The sequence below is a fragment of the Pogoniulus pusillus genome, chromosome 10 (assembly GCF_015220805.1).
Source record: "Pogoniulus pusillus isolate bPogPus1 chromosome 10, bPogPus1.pri, whole genome shotgun sequence".
NCBI lineage: Eukaryota > Metazoa > Chordata > Aves > Piciformes > Lybiidae > Pogoniulus > Pogoniulus pusillus.
Window position 1 is genome coordinate 30,665,859 of NC_087273.1, and position 17,091 is coordinate 30,682,949.

Here is a 17,091-nt window from a genome sequence, read left to right on the forward strand (position 1 = left end):
ATCATCTTGCTTGTTACAAAGATTAGTATTGAGGCATGGTTGTGATGGACAAAAAACTTGAATTAGGAACCTGCATTTTGAAGGATTGATTCTCTGGGGTTTGGCAAGGAGAACTTTTGTATCTGTTGAGTTACCTATTACAGCATAAGAGTTGTGGGGGACATTTTGAGGAGAAGGGTATTTTGGTTTGCTAGAGTTTCCAAATTTATAGGCTGGATGTTAGGAGGAAGTTCTTCACAGAGAGAGTGATTTGCCATTGGAATGGGCTGCCCAGGGAGGTGGTGGAGGCACCGTCCCTGGGGGTCTTCAAGAAAAGCCTGGATGAGGCACTTAGTGCCATGGTCTAGTTGATTGGTTAGGACTGGGTGATAGGTTGGACTAGATGATCTTGGAGGTCTCTTCCAACCTGGTTGATTCTACGATTCTGTGATTCTATGATCTAGTTGATTGGACAGGGCTGGGTGCTAAGTTGGCCTGGATGATCTTGGAGGTCTCTTCCAACCTGTTTGATTCTATGATTCTATTTTTTTTTTGAAGGATAATTATTTTTAATTGCTGGGAAGAGATAGACAACAGTTATTTGAATGCTGCACTTAAGGAGGTGTGCTAGTCTATGAAGGGTTGTAAACTTGCTAATGGAACAGCAAATTAAGTGCTTGCTTATATGTGTGCTTACGCTTAGTGTGTGAAGCTGCAATTTATGTATAACCTCTTTATGTGAATGTGTTTGTGAAATGCAATAGATGTATCTTAATCAGTTGATTTTGTGTCGAGACAGTCCACTTTGATTACAATAAATCATTTTATGAGACAAAACTGAGCAATGCTACAGGCAAAGGGTGGAGTGAAGCATAGTAATGATAGTATTGCAATGGTAGGGAATAGAATTAAAGATGCCTAGGGTATTTCCAGCGTGGCATCTACTTTGTTGAACACTAAAAAGGAAGTCTCTTGGTCTAAAGTGATTCTAAAGTCCTATTCTGGTAGTCATTCAAGTGGCTTAAGTAAGCTGTCAATCAATTCACAAGCATCAAATATGGAAGTTAATACAGTACAGCTATTTCAATTTTTGTATTTAGAATTGGTGAATTATAATTTGTGGAATATGTGAGGTTGGTTTTTTTTTGTGCCATCCATCATCCTCCACCTGTTTTCTTCAGTCTTGGATCTGTTTTGCACTGCTTTTTTAGTAATGTTTTGGCTGCAGCTTTGGAAGTACAGTTTCTGTCTAGAATGTACGTAGCTAAGGGATTACACTACCTCCAGGGGACAAGGTGAAAGACTTTGCAGTCTGTTGTGTTTATGTGTAAAGTCTCCATTTATTTTATTATTATATAAATAATACCAGAAAGTCTGTGCAAAGTCTGACTTCTTTGAAGTTGTACCTGCCTTTTTCTTTCTTTTTATGTTAAATACAAGCAAGTGAATATCAGTGGAACTGCCTCCTTGTCCATGCACAGATTTTCTCTCTCCAGCAAAATTACAGGATCACAGGATATTAGAGGTTGGAAGGCACCCAAGGACATCATCGAGTCCAACCCCCCTGCCAGAGCAGTACCACACAATCTAGCACAGATCACAGAGGAACACATCCAGATGGGTCTTGAAAGTCTCCAGAGAAGGAGACTTCACAACCACTCTGGGGAGCCTGTTCCAGTGCTCTGTGACCTTTAAAGAAGTTCCCCCTTGTGTTGAGGTGGAACCTCTTGTGCTGCAACTTACACCCATTGTTCCTTGTCCTATTACAGGGAGCAAGTGAGCAGAGCCTGTCCCCCACTCCTGACCAGCCCTCAGAAGTTTATAAACATCTATTAAATCCTCTCTCAGTCTTCTCTTCTGCAGACTAAAAAGCCCCAGGTCTCTCAGTCTCTCCTCATAAGGCAGTACTCCAGTCCCCTAATCGTCCTCATAGCCCTCCACTGGACCCTCTCCAGCAGATCCCTGTCTTAAACTGGGGAGCCCAAAACTGAACACAGTATTCAAGATGAGGTCTCACCGGGGCAGAGTAGAGGGGGAGGAGAACCTCCCTTGATCTGCTGGACACACTCTTCTTAATACACCCCAAGATCCCGTTGGCCTTCCTGGCCACAAGAGCACATTGCTGTGCCATGGTTAACTTGGTATCCACCAGCATAAATTCTGTGCCTAGAGAAGTGGTGAATATAACTGGTGTGCTGACAAAGATATTTCTGCCTGACTCCTTTAATTCCTGCTTGCCTATAGAATGGAGGCATGGATTTTAGCCTTCACAAGACATATGCAGTAATGTAAAATTCTATTTATGTGCAGAGGGTTACTAAGTAACAGTTGCTGAGGGAAATGCAGTCTTTAACTGCATGACGTCTGTGCATTTAACACTGCCAGCTAAGTAGTGCATTAACATAGATGTTGTACATTAGTGTGATGGTGTTTGCTGTGGGCTATGTGTAGGCACAACCTTAGGGAAAACAAGTGGTGTCACTGAAAGAGTTGGGCTCTCTCTGTAGCCTGGTCCTGCGGATAGGAAACAAAACCCAGTTTTCCCTTTCTACCTCATCCTCTCTGTACCATACCATAATTATGGATCCAGATACATTTGTGTGTGTGTATTTATATCTATGTCTGCCTACAGATAAAAAGGTTTCCATGTCTAATCAGTGTATTTTGCATGCATATCTTCCTTCAAGGGGAGGAAGGTTGAGTGGCAAACAAAAAGACCGTTGTGACTCATGGAGAGATAGGATGTTGATAACACAAGGAGAAGTTTGCCTTGAGCTGTGTCTCCTCTAGTAACTGTTTACTTCTTATTTTTCTCAAGGGTTATCAGAGAATTTGTTTTACCTAAGGATTTCTTTTCAAGGACTGCTACTTCTGGGAAGGTCATATATCTAGCCTTGAGATGGAGCTTATAGATGTAAAAATATTCCACTTAAGTGATCAACTCACACTTAATATGGCTTGCACTAGGACTTTGGACTGGAAGCCTTTATAGGCTGATGAGAATGAGCTTCTGAACTGCCATGCAGTCCTGCAGCTTTTACTCATTTCTCTGTTACAAAGCTACTTTTTGTCTGCAAACACTTGGAAGCTGGGGGCGTGTGAATAATTATTGCAGTGGGAAAGCAACGTGAGCTCAGTAGGCTGTATAATTCGCTCATCATGGACCATCTAGAACTTCATTTCAGTGACATTCTTGTATTAATTATGTCAATGAACATAAAAGCTGTGCAAAACTTTCAATATGTGCCTACAGCCACAGTATTTTTGTAGAAGTAGCATAAACATCCATCAGATATATTTAGTTGTTAGTTTCTTGGATTTTTGTGGTGTTGGTTTAGGTGAATCCAGTGATGCTATTTATTAGCCACTGGGAAGCACATTATAGTCAGGAGCTGATCTTGTTATTTTCTTGAGCTCTTCAGTAGCCAGCACTGCCACTTGCCATGTGAGTTAAGTATAGCTTGTCAACTTTGCAAAATGCCCTTCCTCTATTCACTCATGACAATTGGTTTCTTTAATGTTTTTTTCTTGGCATGGATGGTAAAAAGAACCCACTGTAAAGGCTGTGTGCATTGATTGTTATTAATTCTTTTCTTCCTAGCATTGTTAAAGTCTTCTTGACAGTTTTTATGAGGTAGAATTCTAAGGGACTGTCTGCTTACACCTTTTTGTCTGTGTTTTGAGACAGTGTAGGACTCAAGCTTGTTTGTTGTCTCACATACAGTTCGCTCGTTTTGGGGTTTGGGCCAGAAACCTTTCTCTCTAGGGAGAAATCAGTCCCAAGTTCTTCATTGCTCAGACAGGCTCCTGTTTTTATGTAACTCTCTGTGACCAGCTGTGACTGTTCAAGTGGTTTTAAACTGGTGTATTTGCCACAGCTTTTCCCTGGGGAAGCTGTCATCTCTGGTGACAGTATTGACTCCAAGCAAAGTCTGTGGAATTAAAGCAGGAGAAGGGGAGAAAAAATGTCAGCAGAACTCCAAGTACATACCTGTTCTTCCAAACCCTTTTCTTGATGCTCTGTTGGAACTTATATGCCTCTTTTCTCTAGATGTCTGGGTTTAGAAGAACTGAGGGTAAGCGTTGCTGCTAATAGTACCTGCCTCTGCCATGTGCTTTAGGAGCTGCTGTTTTAATGCAGTCATTGAGAGTCATTTAACTAAAACTGGTGCAAAAGATAGAAACTATTTTATTTTTTGCCAGGCTGCTTTCCAACTTGCATCTGATCTTAGTGTCTGGGGATATCTCATTTTAAATGAAGGACTTTGCATTTGCCTTTATTAAACTTGACGAGATTCTTGTCAGTTTATGTCTGTAGCCTGTCCAGGTCCCTCTGACTGTGCCTCCTGTCCAGCTCTTGCTTTTAGTGTATTGAGCAGTCCTCCAGTTTGTTATTACTTGGGTCTTCATTAAAGACATTGAGTGATGCTGGTAGTACTGCTGATTCTTGAGGGATGTGGCTACTGACAGACTGCTGGTTGGACTTTGTGCCATTGATCACAATCCTCTGAGCCTTGTAGTCCAACCAATTATCCACCTACCTAAGTCTTATCTTCTCGGTGTGACTATAAGGTTAGAGTGACAGACAGTGGGAGGCTGTGCCACAGCCCACGCTGTAGTCAGGGGATATGACATCACACATTTCCCTTCCTCCACAGACCCAGTCATTTTATCATGGGAGGCTATCAGGTTGGTCAAATACCATTTGGCCTTGGTAAATCCGAGCAGACTGTTCCCACACACCTTCTGTCCATGGAGAACAATTACTGTTAAAACTGTTACATCATCTCCCTTTAATAAAAATACAAACCCACCTAAGCATTTGAAATGCTACATGGTAAGTATGGCTCCCACTTTACCTCAGTGTGTTACTGCTTGTTCACTGTAGATGAGGAGGTTTCTTTTGAGTACAGGATGTACCATACCTTCAAGAGTCTTTTACACTTCAATAAAAGACTGCATTTTGGGATGATTGACCAAAAAATGCTGGAGATGAGGCTATTTTCTTTCAATACAAATGCCCATAAAAAAGGGAAGAAGCATGAAGTGTATTTTCTAGTTGGACGATGATCTTTGCGTTGCTTGCTAGAAAGATGGTCACAATTTGATGAAAACCTGACAAATTGATACCAGTCTCTGGTAACTTAACAGTACAGAGTGAATGTGAAGTGGTCACAGAAGAAAAACAATGCTGGTTGGCTAAGGTAGCTTGGATTTATTTTTAGGGGTTGTTTGGAGGTTTTTTGTTATGTTTGTGAGTGTTGATTTTTGTGTAGAGTTTTTGTTGTTGTTTAGATTTGTTTTGCTTTTATTAGATAGCTAAAAAAGATGAAAGATCTGAAAATTAAGGAAAAAGTAGAAATTGCAGAAGAGAAGAACAGTTGTTCCCATCTGAGTTTGAGACAGACCCAGGTAGTGAACAGAAATGCTTGCACAGAAGATCACTGTAAATGGTGCAAAAGTAGTGCTTATTTAAACAACTTTTTAAGATGATACAGATACGTCTTAATTTATGCCACTTCCCACCATGATAATCTTCTCCTGAAGGTGTGCAGGTTTTTTACTAGAACTACATTAAGGAATCCAGTTCTGATAAACTGAATCATCTTTTTAACTGTCAGATTCTATTTACTTTTCAGCTCACTGAGTGACAGGGTGGTTGCTCACAGCTTGTGCTTCTGGTATTACCATTTCTTCTGTCTGTACATTCACAAGACTTTTTCATTGTCATCGCTTCTCTACTACCAATATAAAGAACTATCAGAAGGTGGACATCTGTGTTTTTCTGCATTCAGTTGGAAACTTCTGTTGCTTAGTCTTTGCTGAGGCTTGGTTTCTTTATTTGACTTTATATATTTGGAAAATGCTCACTACAGCTGTTTAAAACAATACTGTCCCTGTAAACTGTTCCATTAAAAACCAAACCAAACAAACAAAACCCCAAAACCAACACAAAGTGCTCTCAAAGAATGGGGTTGTGTATAATGCAGATGATTTCTTTCTTATTCAGTGATTATATTATCTTAATGCTTTTCAAAGGGTATGAGGACCTTATGAAACATTTATATTATGGAGCATGTATCTTAGCAAATTGAACATCTGGAGACACTTTTGATAAAGGCTTTCTGATCGGTCTTTTTTAATGGTGTATTTAAGTGGAAGCAATTAGCTCTACAGGAAAGCCTCCCCTATTTCCAGGTGAGTAATAGTGTGTATTTACTGATGAATCAGGAGTCACTTGGGGCTGAGGAAGCACTAAGTGTAAGATCAGAGTGAGTAATTTCCTCTGTCTCTCAAGGTTTGTCTTACCACTGGTTCATTGTGGTAAGATACAATAGTTAGCTCAAGGTGACTATTTCTGCAAATCAGGAATATGTTGAATTCTTGACATATAGGAAAAGTAACATTTCAACCTATACTCATTGTATGTAAAATCACCAGGACTTGTTAGAGATGACACTTTACCAAACTTTGGGTAAACATTAGTCAAATTGCAAATGCAAGTGTCCACATCTGCATGTATAGTCTGGGCTGCGTTGTATCTGCATGTATAGTCTGGGCTGCGTTGTTCTGCATCTGCATGTATAGTCTGGGCTGCGTTGTGTCTGCATCTGCATGTATAGTCTGGGCTGCGTTGTATCTGCATCTGCATGTATAGTCTGGGCTGCGTTGTGTCTGCATCTGCATGTATAGTCTGGGCTGCGTTGTGTCTGCATCTGCATGTATAGTCTGGGCTGCGTTGTATCTGCATCTGCATGTATAGTCTGGGCTGCGTTGTATCTGCATCTGCATGTATAGTCTGGGCTGCGTTGTGTCTGCATCTGCATGTATAGTCTGGGCTGCGTTGTATCTGCATCTGCATGTATAGTCTGGGCTGCGTTGTGTCTGCATCTGCATGTATAGTCTGGGCTGCGTTGTGTCTGCATGTATAGTCTGGGCTGCGTTGTGTCTGCATCTGCATGTATAGTCTGGGCTGCGTTGTGTCTGCATCTGCATGTATAGTCTGGGCTGCGTTGTGTCTGCATCTGCATGTATAGTCTGGGCTGCGTTGTGTCTGCATCTGCATGTATAGTCTGGGCTGCGTTGTGTCTGCATCTGCATGTATAGTCTGGGCTGCGTTGGAGTGTAAGTGTGCTCTGAAGGAGAGCATCAGTGTCCGAAGGTGGCAGTGGAACTGGTGTAACAAACCACTCAGGTGCTTGGCAGACAGAACTTGCTGAGGTCAGGCTCTGGATGGTAGCCCAAATGTCTAGACACCCTAGTGAGATGAGGTGTGCTGATCAGGTTTAGAGGATTGAACTGCATTTATCTCAACTGCATAAGCATCCTGATACTGCTGCTGCTGAAAGAAACAATGCATCTTCTATTTTCCTCTACCTTGCTTCTTGTTTTACTTGCAGAATCCCAGAATGTTAGGGCTTGGAAGGGACCTCCAGATGTCACTGAGTTCAACCCCACCGCCAAAGGAGGATCACCTAGGACAGGCCACACAGGGGATGCATCCAGGCAGGTTTTGAAAGTCTGGAGAGAAGGAGACTCCATACACATTTGTGGGGCAACTAATGAAATAGGCTTCTGCCATTCATTAACAGCAGCAGCTCATCAGGATTTGTTTGTTTTGTTGTTGCTAGTTTCCTCCTCAGAATGGTCAGTACAATACGAATGCCAATTTAGACATTATAAACACAGGCTGAACAGTTGCCTGAAAATAAATGAGTAAAATGCCATCTTGCTGGGTATGTTTGGGTAAACAACTGGGCTTTGTGTTTTGTTTTGTTTTGTTTTGTTTTTTCCCCCCAAAATGTTCTGCATCTGAGACTTTATTATGCCTTTATGAGACAGGAAAGTCCAACTATTGAACATGCAGGTTAGTATTTCAGCTTGCTAGCTTCTTAACATGCACTACAATGGTCCCTTTTTCTTCTAATCATATTCATGCAATTGTAACTCCACACAGCAGTTTTTGTGAGAGTGCTTCTGTGTTGGCTTAAAGCATGGAGCAAAGCATTGTTCTCTTGTTTTGCTTTTGGAAAACAGCATAACAGAGTAAGGATGAAAATCATGGAAAGAGGTATCTGTTTTTACACAAATAGTCAACTTAATGCCACTTAGAGTTGGCTGACAAGTTTCACCTGGAAGGTGTTCACCTTCGTGAAAAACCAAACAGGCTTTAATAGTGAGTTAAGTAGAGCCTCTCACTTAGAGTCTCTGGAGTTGTAATTCTCATGAAATTGTTTGTTTCTGAAGAAGCAGTCAAAGAAGAAAGTACCAATTGTAATGTAACGCCACATTTGCAGTCTCTTCAGCACTCTTGCACAGCGAGGGGATATGTGTGAGTAATGATGTGCTACTTTCTTAAGACTTTGAGAGTGCATATGATATCTGAAGAGTTGGCTTTCTAGGTGACTTCCTTTAGGTGATCCTGCTTTTGATTGGGGGGGGGTGTGGGGAGGGGTGTTGGACTTGATCTCTGGAGGTCCTTTCCAGCCTCTAACATTCTGTGATTCTGTAATTATTTTCAAGTTACCTTCTCTGTGAAAATAACGAGTCATGACCTTGTATAGTGCATATGAGCATTGTGAAAGGGAAATGATCATCTCAGTAAAGGGATGCTCCTCTGTTCCTGGTTATAGGATCTGAAGTTGAAACCAGCGGTGAATGGGAACAGTTTGTTTCCATTGGAGACATCTCTGTGGGGCTATTTCAGTGGACCTCGTTGCTGTCTACAACTGCCTGAAGGGACATTGTAGCCAGGTGGGGGTTGGCCTCTTCTCCCAGGCAACCAGCAACAAAACAAGGGGACACAGTCTCAGGTTGCTCTGGGGGAAGTATAGTATAGGCTGGAAGTTAGGAGGGAGTTCTTGACAGAGAGAGTGATTTCCCATTGGAATGGGCTGCCCGGGGAGGTGGTGGAGTCACCGTCCCTGGAGGTGTTCAAGAAAAGACTGGATGAGGCATTTAGTGCCATGCTCTAGATGACTGGCTAGGGCTGGGTGCTAGGTTGGACTGGATGATCTTGGAGGTCTCTTCCAACCTGGTTGATTCTATGATTCCATGATTATTTTTGATTAACTGTTTTGAGATCCTCCTCACTTGTGTTGCATTGCTTTAAGCGTTAATTAGGCGTGCCATTTTGTGTTACTTATATATTTTGTGACAGTCTTTCAGGTTCAGTTTAGACAGTTTCTGGCAAGATGACTGACAGATAGGATATTTCAGAAATCAGCTAATCTTCTCTTTAGATTTTTGCATTTTGTGGTGGGTAAGTAACTAGGGAACTAGGGAAAGTGAAATAGGGATCTGTGTTGTGCTGCTCTTCAAATGCCTCAGCCAAGATTGTGAATTGGTTATAAGAAGTGTTCAGTAATTGCTTTCTTTCAAAAGCATTCAGAAAAGAATTATAAACACTTCAGTGCTCATTCTTTGGATATAAAATGTTTTTCTTTTGTTTTCTGTTTTCTAAACTGAAAAAAATCCTGTCTGTCTTTCTGTGTTTTAGTAACTAACTGCTTATGTATTGTTGACAGCATGTGAGAGACTAAATCTTGTCTCAGTCTCTGTCCTCTGGACTGGGATGCAGCAATATTACTTAGCATTTAGTTTATAGTTGAGAGACTTACTATGGCCTGCTAAAATGAAGGTCAGCAAGATTTAGTCCCACAGTTGGACATGAGGTGAGCAAACCCCTAGGATCATACTGGGGCTTTCTGAAAAGGGGAGTTGTTCCTGCCATATGGTTTTCATTTTGAAATGTAGCATCCAGCTTTCAGTTGCTTCCTGCTAATTGTGTTGTGTGAGAATTGAAGCTGCTGAGAGTTAATGGGCAAAATGTGTCTCTTAAAATGGTGTATTTTAGAATGTGTTTTAGTGGTGGTTCCAAAGGAATATGATTGACTTTGTATTTACTGGATTTGTTTGAGGGAAGGAGAAACCTTTTATGTTACTAAAGTAGAAAAAGGTTTTCAGATATTGATGAGGCACTTCTTTTTACTGAGCTGCAGCTTTCTGATTTCCTGGCACAGGGAAGGATGGTACTTAAGGTTATGACTTTTCCTTTGCAATTTTTTTGCAGTCCTGTGTTTATGTAGATACTACCCAAAATCTCTGACACTCCTGCTTCTTTAAACAAAAGCACAGTGTGATGGCTTGGGTGTTACCTGTTCCCCCACCCCATCACACTTTGGAAATCACCCAGACTAGACTCAGCCAGCTCTGGAAATGTGAATGAAGCTTATATTGACAGCTTAGCTCAATATACAAGCAGCTATTTACAGTGTATACAGTTATATACAGAAATATATAAGGTAAAAGGTAATACAGAAACACAACAGCCCTCACAGAAACCTGAGTCCCCAGGAGGGCTCCCAACTGCTCTTCCACCTTCTCCCATCCCTTAACTTTACCCCAGACATTGCCTTGTGCCCCAGGGAAGAATGGAGATTCGGCCAGGGGGGTTAGGAAGCAAGTGGATTAATCAGAGAGATGGAGGGTGAGGTTAGAGAGAAATACAGTTCAAAGCCCAAGCAGTGCCTGAATGCTTTATCTATGTTTGGATTCTTGCTCTTATACCTCTCAGCAAGCCTATGAGTGAAGTAGACACCACCCTTGTTTCTCTTTCACAGCCTGTCATCTAGTTCTTCTCACCGAAACATTCTAGCTAGCCCTGAACTAGCACACACAGCGAAAACACACCTATTTGCCACCAGAATGGTTGTAAAAGTCTGTTTTGCAAGAGTCTTCTTGCAGTGTTTTTGGTGAGGTATTGGAGATAACTTCTGTTATTTAACCATGGTGAGGAACAAATACACAAAGGTGCTTTAATATGGTTCTAAAAACTACTGTGTACTTCCCAGCTGTCCCTCCTTAATTGACTTAAACTTCAGTTTCAGAGATCTTCTACAAAACCATACACTTGAAGTGAGTAGAAGTTTTGTTTATTTGCTTGCCTTTGTTTCTAATATACTGAAATGAGAGTTAAAAGACATCATAGCAATTTTTTCCAATTATACAGAGTATTTCATGACTTAATCAGTTTCCTTCAACTAAAAAAATCTCATCTACTTCCATGCCAATCTTATTTCAGAACTCTAATCTGAAAAGAAATCTTTATTTGCATTCTGAAAAGGGCAGTCATGTGTTGAGTATTTTGTGAACATTACCTCTGTAAGTCATGGCACACAAACACTACTTAAAGAGAACCTCTGTTCGTTCTGGGAGCATGGTTTCCTTCAAGGTCATTCAGTTAATATTACCTGTTTTAAAGAAAATAGGTAAGTGGAAGAGTTCCTGTCATCCAGTTAGAAGGTCCAGAGTATTTTCTTGTGTGGTAGATGTGAGCATTTGCACGGAGGCCTTGCTCTTTGTGACTGGTGGTGTGTTCATGGTGAGACTGGTGGGTAGCTCCTCCCTTAACCAAATGTTATGTACCTTGTTTCTCCTATTGATAATGGGAAAAGAGGGCATCTGTGCACTGGATTGTATCTGACAGCCAGTCTGGTGCAATTCTCCTTCTCTCTCTCCCCTCATGTTGTTAAGGATTATTTTTAGCCTCTCTCTTACCCCTTCTCCACCTCTCCAAGGGCCCAACAAGTATTTGGAACAGCCCAGCTGAGGGGATGGTGAAGACGGAGGACAACAGGGCTGGGGCCACAGGAGAGTGCATACTAATGAGAAGCTGAAACATCTGGGTTAAAATACCTTACCACTTCTGAAAGACAGAGGTGTCTTTTCATGGTCTTTTTACCTTTTTTTTCCTGAAAACCCAACCACTTTTTGTACCAGATATAAGAAACACAGTGCAGGATCAAATGCCTTGGTCAGAGTTGCTGTCAAGCCTACTTTGGCATAGAGTACTCTTCATAAGGCTGGAGATTGCCAAGTGACCTAAAGCAGTGAAAATTATCTTCCTTCTGCATGTTGGAAACGTTCCCTTCTAAAATTAGCTGGTCAATGTTAGATTTAATTATTCTTTTAATTCCTTGCAAATAATTATAAATTTTGCTTGTTAAATGCTGAAAATGTAGGTTTTTAGGGAGCTGAGGGGATATAATTTTGACTATAAAGTGCTTTTACATAGCAGCTTATGTTCTTTCTTTTTTAGGGAGCTGAGGGGATATAATCTTGAGTATAAAGTGCTTTTACATAGCAGCTTGTGTGCTTTCTTCACTACCTAAAAGCTTGGGAGTGAAAATTAAATTGACTAAAAGAAGCTGAAAATCCATTTTTGGTGTGCAGTGGCAATTGCTTCAGAGTGTGCTTCCTACTCATTAAGCTAAAAGGGGATTTGGAGTAGTCTATTGCTGTGAGTAGAACAAGAAAGTACTTTTAAAGTTGTCTACCCTTCTTAGCCTTTTTTCGTGTTACCCTTTCAATAGAGCAAGTGCTTGTAATGATACTTCTGTTATTCAGTGTAAGTTGTTTTCAGCTGTGTGTGGAATGACCCAGACATATATCCTGGCACATTTATTTTACACACTGAAAGACTGGTTCTTACATAGAATGGAATTAAGGATAAAATACCAACAGTGACATTCTGGTCTCTGTGCGATCTGTTTTGCTGCTGGGGAATGGGCTAAGCTGTTGTTTTAGGTGTCATGTTGCTTCTTTGTGTGTCCACTTGATGCATCGTGTGTCAGCTTGTTGTAGCTCCTGTAGTTCACACAATCACAGAGTGTTAGGGGTTGGAAGGGACCTTGAAAGATCTAGCCCATCCCTTCTGCCACAGCAGGATCACTTGGAGTAGGTCCCACAGGAATGCCTGCAGGTAGGTGGGTTTTGAATGTCTCCAGGGAAGGAGACTCCACAACCTCTCTTGGCAACCTTTTCCATTGTTTTGTCACCCTCACAGTGAATTTTTTTTTTCCTTATGTCATGTGGAACCTCTTCTGCTCTAGCTTGCACTCATTGCCCCTTTTCTATTGTTGGATGTCACTGAGAAGAGCCTGACTCTCTCATCCCGACACTCACCCTTCATGTAATTACAAACATGAATGAGGTCACCCCTCAGTCTCCTCTCCTCCAAACTAAATCCCATCTCCCTCAGCCCTTCCTCATAAGGCAGTTGTTCCACTCCCTTAATCATCTTTCTGGCTCTGTGCTGGACTCTTTCAGGCAGTTCCCTGGACTGTGTGTTCTGCAGGCCTGTGGAGTCAACCATTTATATTGACAAGGGAAACCTTATCTGTTCAGTGTACAAGGTTGAAACCCAGTTTTAGATGCAAAAAAACTCCAAAACCTTTCAAATCTACTCTTACTGACAAGTGAATTGTTACTGTGAACTTTTATAAGTGGTGATACTTTTGTAGTTTTCCCTCTCTCAGCTATTGTGCATCATTACATAACTAGTTGCTAGTTTTTGCATCTCTGTTGTTGTTTTAGCATAGATTGAGTATTCAGATGCTTAGATGGCTTTAACTTTTCTCTGGGTATTGGATATCTACATGAATTCTTTTCAGATTTTACCAATGTGATAGAATGTAGAAGTGGTTTGAAGTGGTTTCATGAGCAGAAGAAAACTGCACTGGTTTTCTATACTTTTTTTTTCATTCTTACCCTTTAGAAAGACTTACTTTAAAAATTATTAGTCTGTGGGGGTTAGGCACTGCCATTGTTTAGTGTATTTATTAAACCCTTAAGGAGATACACTGAGAGGTATGGCTGTAGAATCAGTGTTGTCTTTTTGACTTAAACCACATCCTTTATGTGAAAAGAAAAACAGAAAAAAAAACCAGTGGTGTGTAATATTTGTACTCATTTAGCATGTGGCTAAAATGAGTGCTTAAAGGGAAAGAGTGATCAGACAGTAAAGTTGATGAGAGGAGTGTGAAAGTATCAGTGTTAATGGCTGTCACTCTTGCAGACTGCTCTGGAAATCTGCTTAAACACCATTTGTAAATGACATTTACTGTTGTGGTTTATGTCTAAAGCACCCATTTTTGGTTTTGTTCATCAAGTGTTATTGTTCTGGTGTTATCAGTTATATGTTATGTATATTCCAGTGTTATAAATGCTGGAATAGGCTCCCCAGGGAGATAGTTGAATCACTATTCCTGGAGGCGTTTAAAACATGAACAGCTGTGGTGCTCAGGGACATGGTTCAGCACCAGACTTGGTAGTGCTAAGTAATGGTTGGATGTGGTCTTTTCTGACCAAAACCATTCTATGATTCTCTAGTTCTTCTTTGTTTCATGAGGTCCAAAACTGAATTCATCAATGTGCCTGCCAGTTGATGTCTGCAGTAACACTGTAGAAAAATCACCTGGAGTTGAAGCAGACAGCACATGTGCTTTAAAGACATTAGTTTCATGTCAGTTGTTCTGCAGACTGTCAAAGCCTGGTATGTTCCAAATCACAGTTTTAGATCTTTACATTTACCTTCACAGGTTTGCACTGTGCATGCCACTGCACTGCTTGTACAGCTGATGTGGTGGTGATGGGTGCTCTACTTTGTAGGACCAGGGTGGGATTCAGAGAGGAAATAGCAAGTCGTCACTCTGCCTTTGTGCTCATCTGAATTTTGTGATTCAGGTTCAGGTTTCCTGTGTTAGGTTTTCAGAATTAATGTGCAGACAATGAAAGACACAACAGGCTTCTTGCTTCAAATTAAAAATACTGACCCAGAGCATATTTTTCTGTTTTGTCTTTACTTGTTTTTCAAATTCCTTGTTGTTTTATGAGAATTCTCAATTCTGGCAGTGCCTTGTGAGTACCTGCAAAATAAGAGGTCACTCATACAGCTTTTCTTCTCCCTCTGCCTCTGTGTATAAGCTGTGTGAGTTTGGGTTTGCTGGGTTTTCTTCAGTTCACCATAGTCATGGGAAAACCTTAATTCTTCCACAGGGTTATCTGTGCTGGTTTTTCTTTCATTTCCTAAACAAACTTGGTTGTTTTAGCACCTTGCTCCCAAATGCAATCAGACTTTGTCAGTGGTATGGACACGGTAATGTAATCACTTCTTTTCCGCTTACTGTATACTTGAACATCCCTCTCCAGCACCGGGGACCCATAAAAGCTGACTAGTAGCATCCTGTGGCTCCATTAGTTGTCCTTATCTGCTACATTCTGAGCTGTAGAGATTTGAGTTGTAAGAAATGAGAACCCCAGTGTGGTCAGGAACCTTTAAGCAGAATTTGTAAGAACTTCTCTACAAAGAAAAGTAGTTTTTAAATGCTTCTCCTAAATGGAGAGGAGCACATTGCAAAATAGTGTGAACTGGTAGTGGGAAATGTAGCTTCTTTTTTTTTAGTTGAAATTCAGTGTTTTTTACTGCAACAGCTCAGTACCTACGGTTTTAAAATAGAGTATATTTCTTCAAAGGCCAGGATGATGTGTTTGAGGCATCTCTCTCTAACCTTACTTCAAAAAGCCTTTGTCTGCCTTGGGGGTTAGTGAGGGGATCCTTTTGTTTGAAACTTCTTTTGAAACTCTCTATTGATGACATTAGCAGCAGTGGCACTGTGCTGCTGAAGCACAGAGGAACAAAAACCTGGCCTTTGAAAAGTCCCTCTTTCTATCACACTGTCTTCTTTTTTGCTTTTTTTCATTCTTTTACCTTAAGTAAGGTTTTTCACACATGCACAGGGACAGAAGAATAAAGTTATACAGAAGTCATTGTGTAGAGGATATTTCTAGTATTGCATTTTAGAAACTGAATGTAAAGGGTCTAGAAATGAAAACTAAGAATATGAAGTATACCAGAAAGCTGGAGATAATGATTGTGATTAGCTTGCCCTTTAAAAGAGTTATTCTATTAGTCTGAGAATTAATGGGAATATCAGAATGTCAGGGTCTGGAAGTGACCTCCAAAGGTCATCTAGTCCAACCCCCGCTGCCAGAGCAGGGTCACCTATACCAGGACACACAGGAATGCTTCCAGGCAAGTCTTGAGTATCTCCAGAGGAGGAGGCTCCTCAGCCTCTCTGGGTAGCCTGTTCCAGTGTTCTGTCACCCTCACAGTGAAAAACATCCTCCTCATGTTTACATGGAACTTCCTATGCCTCAGTTTCCTGTCATTGGGCATCACTGAGCAGAGCCTGGCTTCATCCTCCTGGCACTCAACCCTTTGTGTATTTATAAACACAAATGAGTCTCAATCTCATCTTCTCGAAGCTACAGAGCCTCAGCTCCCTCAGTTTCCCCTTGTAAGAGAGAGGTTCCATGCCCTTAATCATCTTTATGGCTCTCTGCTGGACTCTCTCAAGCAGTTTTGAATTCTTTTCATGACTGCTGGGGACTGAGAAAGGAACTGATGTAGGAGTTCCTGGGAATGCAGTTCTGAATTGTGGCAGTAGTCTTGCTTGAGGAGTGTAAATTAGCTGGTGTGGCGTTGTTAAAATTCACCATTCACATTCTGTGCAACAAGCCTGGTGCTTGCTAGTATGTGTGAGAGCTTCTGTTTTAATGGGAAGGAGGTTGGAAGATCTCCACAGTTAAGAAGAATTAGTGGGCGAGTTCAGGAAGGTGTCTGAATAAACTCGTTAATGCAGATCCAAGAGATCACTACCCACTTGGAGGTCCAACTTCCATTCCATGGATTCTTGCTGCTAACAGAGGCTGTCCACAGTGTCTCTTCTGTTTGCCTGCATGAAGTTGTGCATGTAAAGTTCCTTACAATGTACGGGAGGGAAAAACTGAGAGAAGTAGGAGTCTCTGAGAAGAATACAAGGAACTTCTCCAGCTCTCATGAAAACAACACTGTTGGTACTTAATCTGGGGATGCAGAATAGAGAAGTGACAAAATAATCACTTTTAAGAGCCGCTTCAACCCTGTCTGGCTGACTGCAGCAACATTTGGTATTTAGATGAACTGTTGTATGTTGGGCAGATTTACTGGTACCTGGCTTTCATGTTACTGTCCAAAATTTTGAAGGAACACACAACCATGATTTTTTTTTTAATGTTTTGTTCCCCCTGGAACTCTGTGGAAGATCAGTTAGCTTTGTTGAGAAGAGGCAATGCATATAATATCCTAAAGGTGCACTTGAACATTTTGAGTAGTAAACCAAAGGTAGCCTTGCATGCTAAGGTTTAGGTGAGTAACACTGCAGAAGTAGAACACTGGGAATGTATTGCAGACTTCTGAGTCTGGAGTTGAATGATCTACTGCTATGGGTT

At 41.1% G+C, this 17,091-nt stretch overlaps 1 protein-coding gene across 4 annotated transcripts in view; it reads left to right on the forward strand.

Annotated features, from left to right (window-relative positions):
• The window catches only part of MBP (myelin basic protein), a 102,385-nt gene that overhangs the window by 12,419 nt on the left and 72,875 nt on the right, over positions 1-17,091 (forward strand). For 2 of the 4 annotated variants that reach the window (XM_064150116.1, XM_064150117.1), the window contains exon 1: positions 8,623-8,733. The exons of 1 other annotated variant lie outside the window; for it this stretch is intronic. In XM_064150116.1, coding sequence (XP_064006186.1) covers positions 8,638-8,733 — 96 coding nt within the window. In that variant the 5' untranslated portion in view covers positions 8,623-8,637. Of the gene's footprint in view, positions 1-8,016; positions 8,051-8,622; positions 8,734-17,091 lie in introns of those variants that run through there. One more of the 4 variants, XM_064150121.1, reaches the window with a different exon arrangement.